Source organism: Tachysurus fulvidraco, chromosome 5 (assembly GCF_022655615.1).
Source record: "Tachysurus fulvidraco isolate hzauxx_2018 chromosome 5, HZAU_PFXX_2.0, whole genome shotgun sequence".
NCBI classification, from domain to species: domain Eukaryota; kingdom Metazoa; phylum Chordata; class Actinopteri; order Siluriformes; family Bagridae; genus Tachysurus; species Tachysurus fulvidraco.
The window spans coordinates 15961951-15971316 of NC_062522.1; the positions used below are offsets into that span (position 1 = coordinate 15961951).

The window sequence follows — 9366 nt, forward strand, 5'->3', positions numbered from 1 at the left end:
AGGTGGTTTCTGCAGCACAGAGGCTTATCTTATTTTTCTTTTTTAAAGAGTATGAAAGTCTGCTGTATAGCTCATACATAATTTGACATTTTACTTGTAGCTCTTTCCTCAGTACTCCATCAGACTGCTGGTGAGAAACACAAAAGCTTGACTCAGTAGTCTGAATACTTAATTACAGTAGTTATTGCTGATACAAGATATTATAGATACAAACTAGGGCTGGGCAATAAAACGATAACGATATGTATCGCGATAGACACGTGAATGATAGCGATAAAAAACTTTCGATATTTTTTATCCTTCATCAGAAGAAAACAGAGGTTGTGAAGCAAGTTTGGTTGCATTAACGGAGGCAATCACTCTCTGGTAAACTAGCTACATAGGGACGACATGCTAACAGCCAATCATATGTGTGGTTGTGCCATATTGTTGTCTCATGCTGGTCTGCTAGATTCTGCTTCTGTAACCGGTGACTGATAAGCAGAAAATGAGCGCCGCAGCAAGCAAGGAAATTGTAAATAAAAGAGGAAAAATCAGCTACTTTTTCATATTTCTGCAGGTTTTATATTTCAAACAGTGTTACTGTACTGTATCAGGTTTGTTTTTTATATTACAGATGTATCTCAGTTAGGGCGGAAACGATTCCTCGAGTAACTCGATTACAAAAATTTATCGAGGCAAATTCATCTGCCTCAGCCTCTTTTAATTCATTTTAAAGCTCACGTCACGTTCTTGTGCAATTATTTTGTGTGTGAGCATGTGACAACACGCTTACATCAAAGCAGAAGAAGATGCAAGGAGTTAGCGGTCTTTTGATTTGAGGGCACGGGTGCGTGCTAGTGCGGGCTGCAGATGGAAGGGCACGATAACAATGGCAATGACCAAAGAGAAGAAACAAACAGGAAAAAAACGACAGAAAATGTCCAAGGTTTGGGATCATTTCAAATCAAAAAGTAAAGAAAACACTGTGGCGTGTGTCCATTGCAAGATCGAGCTGGCATACCACAACAGCACGTCTTCCATGCTTATATATGCTTAAAGCACTCTGTGGGAAACCATGCATGGTCTCTAGTTCCAAGTTCCTGTCCATGTTTTTGCCTCTTAAATACCACAAATGATTCCAAGAAGACAGTAAAGGCTTATGTTATGCCTGAGCTGTAGATTTAGAATCTTTTAGTACTGAAGTTAAGTTGCATGACTTAAAGGCAGTATTTTTTTGTATTATTATTATTGTTGTTGTTGTTATTATTTATTTGTTTGTTTTTTTGTTTGTTTATTTATTTATTTGAATGTATGCCTTAGTTTTGATAGTTTAAAAAAGTAATTTATTTTTGTTGTTTTTGCATCTCAGAAAAGGGTTCATTTAAGTGCCAGAATGTCTGGCACTTAAATGTACTTAATTCTTCTCAGTCAACTTTGTCATTGTTCACAGTACAAGTACAGACAAACAATGGGTAATATCTAAAAGTTTATTTGTGATAGAAAATATTGTTGTTTGCATTGCATACTATTCATTTAAAAAATAAAAGTTCATTTTTCTAAAAAAGGAAACCAATTAGTTTTAAGAGACCCATCTTATTTTCTCTTGTATATTTAATACTGCTCCTTTAATTAAGCAAAATACATTTTATCTGATTACTCGATTAATCGATGAAATTTTAGGTAGAATACTCGATTACTAAAATATTTGATAGCTACAGCCCTAATCTCAGTCTACCTCAGTTTTATTTATGTTTAAAAATACTGCACATATTTTAAAACACTTTATTCACCAGAAGGTGAACAGCTACTGAACTTCCTAGCACTAAACTTGCACTAAATTCTCAGGTTTCTCAATGTTTATATTTAACACTGCACTATTTTATTACACTTTATTAAGCATTTCTTACATTTTCTTTCATTTTGCACCTTAAATGTTAAGAGATAATTGTTAAGTGTTTACATTTTAATTATTTAAGTTTTTCCATGGTTGTCGCCATTTCTGTCTTAATAACTGAGGGGATTATGATCAGAGGAAGGTTAAGTTTAAAATAAAAATGTTTAAATGTAATATATTTTTCTCCTGCTCCTTATTTTAAAGGGGTCATAAAAAATATCAATAATTATCGATATCGACCGATATGAAAAACTGATATCGTGCTACAGTTTTCAGCCATATCGCCCAGCCCTAATACAAACTTATCTATTGCACATACTTCCCATCTCTATCTCTGTCTCAGTAATCCTTGACTCTGTACAAGTCCTTCTCGCCTTCCCTGGTGTCTAACTTGGCATACAACTCATCCTATGCTTTCTGTTTGGCCTTTGCCACATCCCGCTGCAATTCAGTGTCTTTTTTCTTTGGTCCTTTTTACATCCCACTTCTTTTTAGCTAGCCTCTTCCACCGAATGCTGTCCCATACTTCCTCGTTTCACCACCATGTTTCCTTTAACTTCTTTTCTCCTTCCAGATGACACACCTATCACTCTCCTGTTTCCTGATTACTCCTCCTGTAGTTGCCCATTGATATCAAAGCTCTCACTGACCACCCAATGCCTGTCTCAGCTTTTGTCTGAATTTCGCACAACTTCCACCCTCTCCTCTTTTTTCTGACCACCAGAGACATCTTACACATCACCATCCTATGCTGTTTGGCTCTCTCCTTCCACCACTTTGCAGTGACTAATCCCTCAAAAAAAAAAGAAAAAAAAAAAAGGAAATAAATAGGGAGTCATTTGGGCCAATCAAAAATGACAAAAGACAAAAGAGGTTGCTACTAACATCTTATTGGTTGACTAGAGAAGAGCTGTCGGTTGAGTGGACCAATGGAGGCTTTTGTTTTTTTGGAATTGCAAGGATCAATTGAAAAGGCCAATAAAAATTGAAGCGGGAATGAAAAGAAAAATTTAATTACGAGAAAAAATAGCAGAAAGAGCAAGAATGTAATAATGGGAAATAAAATGTTATTTTTAATTCCTGGTATTTTATTGTATTCTTTTTTTAGTTTTTTCCTTCGTTTTTTAATGTTATATTCAGTCGTGTATTGTTTTATTTACGTCTACGATACTTATAGTGTGGAATTATGATCGCTCTGATATACTGAAACGAGTCGGAATTGCCGTCACTAGTTAAACTGCAAACAGCGGCTAAGCCGTGGAGGCAGATCGCGTAACGCTGATTGGCTGAAGGGACCAGCGCGGAGGCGGCACTTCAGAGAAAAGACCGATGCAGTGATTGGTCGAAGTCTGTAGATCGCTCGGTTTTTCCTGGAAAGTTGTTACGATCTCCTAGGAAGTGCTTGTCGCTATGCAGTGTTTATGAGGAGGGAGGAGGGGGGGGAATGAAACGCGTTACATTTTGCAATAAAATCTTTTATGACTGTACACATCCCACATTTCAACTGAAACATTATGAAACCTGCTTAACTCTTTTGATCTATGGGTGTGCTGAAACTGGCTAAAATGGGAGTTATACCCGGAATGATTGAGGCGACTCTGAGAGAAAGTCACTGATGGCGTCATAGGCGCTGAGCACGCGCGTCGATACGGAGAAAAGTCTTTCCTGGAACTCAGGCGGAATCAGCACACCAAAGCCCACAGTTGTTTCGGCTACACTTTTAGGCTGGTAACCGGCTGAAACTCTTCATTAGCGCAAATCGTACCGGATGCCACATCTTTAAGCCACGTCTTTGCTCCAGGGTTATTGATTTTGAACGTCGGCGATATTCACATAGAGAACTGCTGTAGTGTAAGAGAGGCTCTGGGAAAGGTTTTTAAACAAGCACAAGCTCAGGAACGGCTGAGAAACTTTCAGAGGCGTTTGAGGAATCTGACTGAAGCCTTCACTCATACGATGATCCTCTGCGTTCAAGGGTGAGTACTGCTGGATCCACCAAGGACATTCAACAGAAACAGATCTTCTGATCAACAGCTCTTACAGCTTTAATTGTTCCTATTTATTCTCAGTGTGGATTGGATTAGTGGCTTCAAAGAATGGCTTTATTGCAATCTTTAGGTTTTCTCTAGTACCTTTCCAATATCACTAGTACCTTTCCAATATCACTAGTACCTTTCCAATATCACTAGTACCTTTCCAATATCACTAGTACCTTTCCAATATCTTTCCAAGTATTACCAAATTTATATAGTCGTTTATTTCAAGGATCAGGTTGACTTGGTTATTATTATGTGCTGTATTCCTGCCATTCAGCTCAGCACCGCAGTAAATCAATAGACAGACAGCTCCAGAACAAAGGGCTTCTCTGCCTCTATGATCCCCTGCCAGATTTGATTCTTTCCATTTATAAAAATAGCAGCAGATGCAGTTGTGAATAATACACATGCACCTTGGTGACATTCTAAAGAAACCTTTAGATCTCTGGAACTTTGATGATGTGATTTGTGTTTTTGTCCAGTCCCAGAGCCCTGTTAGGAGACTCACAGTCTCAGGTGGTTCCACTCGGGGTTTCGGTCCTCTCTTCCTCATCAGCACGTTGTCTTCAAAGCACCCCGAAGTTCTGGGAACCCAGGAAAGACCTGTGCACCATCACCAGCAACTTCTATTACCTCGATGCATCAGGTAAATTTAAAAAGGTTTCAAAATTCTTTACTAACACACATTCCAGTGTTGCAATAAATATATCCAAGCACACAGATTACATTTATAGGCATAGTATAATGACCGTATGATCATGGGTTTTGAATGAGATCTATATTTCCATGCAGCCTTTGAACCGTTACTTACAGGAATTGGACAAAATGGCAGCTGCAGAGGGCATGTTGTAGCACACATCTTGGATATGACGTAGGCCTGTTGAGTCATGAAAATTGCGTTTTAAGCCTTTCGTGTGAAAATTTACACTTGCATTACTTACATTTATTCTTTTGGCTGCTGCTATTATACAGTATGACTTACAAGCAAAGGTGAACACAATCCAATCATGAACCGAATCAACTGGCAGTCTAGAAGCTCCTTGTTCAAGGGCCTAGACGTTTCTCTGGCAGATCAGGAATTTATACTCATAACTGTTCCAGTTGTTGGCACTTTAACCACCAAGTTACCAGTTTTGAGATAATTATCCTCAAATTTGATGGATTTTTTTTCTTCTTGTTTTTAGGGTGGTACTGGGGCAACATTACAGCCAGCGAGGCACATTCACTCCTTGAGGCGGCCCCAGAAGGCACATTCCTCATTCGGGACAGCAGTCACCCACTCTACATGCTGACTTTATCGGTTAAAACAGTACGTGGCCCCACTAATGTACGCATTGAGTACAGTCACGGGCGCTTCCAGCTTGATTCGAGTTCACCAGCCCGAGCACGTCTGCTTTCTTTCCCTGACGTGCTGAGTCTGGTTCAGCACTATGCTACCTCAGCAAGGGGACGTGAGACTGTTCAGGACGAGGAGTGTGATCCTGTAACTCCCCTGGTACCTAAGGAGTGTGCTGTGCTGCTTAAGCTGAAACGTCCACTCCGCCAGCCTCAGGCTTTTCCATCCCTACAGCATCTTGCTCGCTTGGCTATTAATCAGTGTACGACCTGCCCAGAGAAGCTGCCTTTACCAAAGCCATTACTGCAGTACTTACAGGAATACCCTTTCCAGCTCTGACATCACCATGGAAACACCAACTTGAACATAAAAGAGAGAACACTGATTTCATTATGAAAATGATTCAGGTGAAAGCTCATTTCCAGAGAAATGGGGCTTTGGCTCACTAACTAATGGTGGCTATATTTAAGACTAAAGAACACTTTTTCTCTTTTGCTTGTTCTGATTAATTTATTCATTGTACAACTTTTTTTTCCCTGTGGGATAAAATTAGATTTCCTGTTCCCAAATACTGAGTAAATCGGAAATTCACTGGAATCTAAAGAATTTAAAATGACAAACCGAAAGATGTTTGCAGCTAATTCTGATGTTGTCTGTAGGTTATACTGTAATAGGTTTCATTACACTATATACTTTTAGATGAACTTTAAAAAAGACATTGAGACTACTGTGGGTTTGATTCTCCTTACACCTTATCCTATCCCTAGAGTTTCATCTCTTTACAGTGATCGATTACAAAATGAAAGCTACACAATTTGTCCCCATGGCGTGAGCTACAGCACTGATGTAACTAAGCAAAAGATGCATATAGAGCTGTTTAGCATAGTTAAAACTCCATGCTTAAGTCATCACACACTTGCCTAAAACTATAGTGTTAACAGAAATGGAATTATTGTGGTTTCAGGCACTGTATGACACTTAACATCAAAAATGACTTTGTGACATTAAAGACAGTATAAGCAGACATTCTGAATAACAGAATAACTAGTTCATTAGAGAATACCACTCTGCACTACCATCAGACTCAGACTAGCTACTTTAGCTAGCTACAGAGTGATTCACAAAGCAGGAGTTAGCCAAAATAAACAAGGCTTTTACCTCAGGTTCACTGCTCACAGGTAGATTTTATAGAAAATGCCTATTTAGGTGCGTTTTTATAATGATCCTTTATTTTCCTGATCAGTTTTTCACAGTTTTTATGGCTTGTGGCTGTAATTCCAAGCCAGTTTGCTACAGTAAACATTCAAAACCTGAGGAAGTCTGTGAAACTGTTTAGAAGAATGATTTATTTGGTTATTGCACCCTAAAACACAACACAGCTACTGTAGCTAGTTAACGTAATACAGCTAGTTATTGTTTACGTTAGCAATATGTTCAGTGTATGGTAGTCACACAAAGTTTGAAAAAGAATATTAATCGTTTTTCATTTTAGTTTTCAATTTTTTAGAAAGTCAAACTATTAAAGAAACTACCTTAATTAAGGAATTGTTAATGATATTACTTTGTCAGATATCCTTTATGACAAGCGTGTGATTATTTTGGAGTTGCTTGCACAGTGCTAAACTAGCAACTAGAAGCCTCTGTTACTTGTTCTCAAGGAGCAAATATCAGAACATAATCTGGCAGACAAACAACTGTGGTTAGAGAAATTTGTGCAAATTTCATTGTTGTCCTGTTCTTAAATTCCTAACTTCTAAAGAGTCTCAAGGGTGAGGGGCTGCCAGCTGATCTTCACAGCTTGAAACATGGCAGCCAAACACACACCAATGTTAAGTCAAAGCTTTGTCTTGTCTCTTTTTCTTTCGTCCTTTTTACTTTTTCTACACAAAATCCGTTCTGGTACATACTGCTATATAATCAGTCCAGAATAATTTATTTTTTTCTATAACCACAATGTGGGTGTTTGTATATATTTATGGACAAAGATCCTTTTTTTGTAATAAAAGAAAAATACTGAACCATTCAAGCTCTTGTGTGATCTTATTAAATATATTTGTTAATAAATATATTTATTTATTGACTTTGATCTGACTCTAGAAATGATTTCTTATACTTAGCGTAACATGTATGTTTAATCAGGACACATTAACAACAATAAGAGGTATTACGGATGTGTATATTATTTTATATCTAGTTAATCTCTAGTTGAGTTGGCAATACAGTATCTAAGCTTGAGGGCTGAAGCATGAGGAGCTTTACAGTGACAAACTAGTCTGTGTTTTTTTTTTCCTAGACCCAGCATAGAGCTCTAGGAAAACAAGGCAAATCTGGGAAAGAGGATGAGCTGAACTGCATTAATAAATAACAGAATTTCAGTCAAATCACTTGTCTTCCGGGTATTAGATTCTCAGTAACCACCTGCAGGGATGATCAAATTGGTTTTCCACACGCAATCGGATTACTTTCATCAACATGAACAGAACCAGCATGAAAAAGTTGAAACCATTCAAATACAATGGTATGTATGGAATTAATCACACAGTACTCATAAGCATTTTTAAAACCAAACTGCAATCCCCTTATTCACTTGTCTTTTCCAAACAGTCTGTTTCTTTAAAAGATTATTTAAAAAAACAAAAACAAAACTAATCTGGCAATCAAATTCATGAAATAGTGGGACAGAAGTTAATTGCTTAGATGTGACAGAGGCAGAGAGAAGGCAGAGAGTTTGTGTGGGTGTGTAAAAGAGAGAGGTTACAAAGGTCCCTGGTTTAGCAAAACAATATTATTACCAAAAAAAAAAACATTTGTATCTTACACATTTCATGATCTTATGAAAAAAAGTATTCAGGTTACTCTGCAAACTTTCTTCGGTTTTGCTTTTATTAGAATTTTAACTGACGCTGATGCAAGGTTATATGAACTGTATCTGATGTAAACATGAATGTATTTACAAGAGAAATATCAGCTACACTGGGTTTTATACAGCTTTGTTCCAAGCTTCTACAGACGATTAACCTGCATGTCTGTTTGTCTGAGAGTTAAACAAAACACAGTGTACACTTAAAAGAATATTGTAGGGAAATATGTCTTTTTGCCAGTGTGTGTATGTATGTGTTTGTTCAGGAGCGAGAGAGCATGCGGCAGACTGCCAACTGTTTCTCAGAATGCACAGTGCTTCTAGGGAAAGGCTAGCGCAGCATTGGGAGGGGGGAGTTCTCAGAAACTGCTACAATAATTACCTTCAGCCTACTGCACCCTTCCACACACATACACAAGCTCATAGAACACAGTCTCACCACAATAAACCATAACCACATGCAAGAACCTTCAGCCAGACATGCAAGTGTAAGAAGCAGTGCACAAGATGGTTTAGAAGGACGAGAAAAGGAAAAAAACAACAACGGCAACAGAGTTGTTTATCTAGGTTGCCAGGTATTCAGTATTACAGAAGAAAGCACTGGTAGAGCTTTGAGTTATGTGTATATGCCTTAATGACATGTCACACTACAAGATTACTAACAATCAAAACACCACACTTCACAGAGCTTCACAGAGTCCTCAAATTCCTCACACTAAAAGAGCAGTCCAAAATAATACCTCACACACAGTGATCAGTGAGCCTGACTCTCAGAAGCGGGGATTTCGCAGAACTTCTCATGAACAAACGTGAACACAGATCAAAACACATGGCAGATGAGTTCAGTTTGACCATCGATGACTAAGTCTTCCATGAATTTTGTCTAAACTGTTTTATTATTATTATTACTACTACTACATATAAAAGACAGACTTCTGCATTATGACTGCTGTATTTAATCAGGAGATTAAGCAGGAAGTGCAGCAAAACAAAAAAGGGAATAAAAATAGATATATAAACATGTATTTAAAAATTTAAACCTGAGTGCAGATGTTCTACTATTGAAATAAATTACATTGAAACACTGTAAATTTGAGTGGCAAAAAATTGGAGTAAATGTATTTTAAATATACAGCTAACAAAATAATTTAAGGAAAAATTCCTTTGTAGTAACAGTGATTGATTGATAAATAAATAAATAAATAAATAAATAAATAAATAAATAAAGCTCTGTAAAAATACAGCTGGAGCTCAGTCA

The 9366-nt window shown here is 37.5% G+C and overlaps 1 protein-coding gene across 1 annotated transcript; it reads left to right on the top strand.

Annotated features, from left to right (window-relative positions):
• The first annotated feature begins 3234 nt into the window (after window positions 1–3234).
• cish (cytokine inducible SH2-containing protein) lies at window positions 3235–7269 on the top strand. Its single transcript, XM_027146703.2, has 3 exons — window positions 3235–3852; window positions 4395–4558; window positions 5097–7269. The coding sequence occupies exons 1-3, from the start codon at window positions 3833–3835 to the stop codon at window positions 5585–5587; spliced, it is 675 nt and encodes a 224-aa protein (XP_027002504.1). The 5' UTR covers window positions 3235–3832; the 3' UTR covers window positions 5588–7269.
• Window positions 7270–9366: the final 2097 nt, after the last annotated feature.

Bases quoted from the DNA above. Each gene is read 5' to 3' on its own strand.
- cish (XM_027146703.2), top strand. From the start codon at position 3,833: ATGATCCTCTGCGTTCAAGG. The intron at 3,853-4,394 runs GTGAGTACTGCT...GTTTTTGTCCAG, and splicing joins ATGATCCTCTGCGTTCAAGG to TCCCAGAGCCCTGTTAGGAG. The intron at 4,559-5,096 runs GTAAATTTAAAA...TCTTGTTTTTAG, and splicing joins CTATTACCTCGATGCATCAG to GGTGGTACTGGGGCAACATT.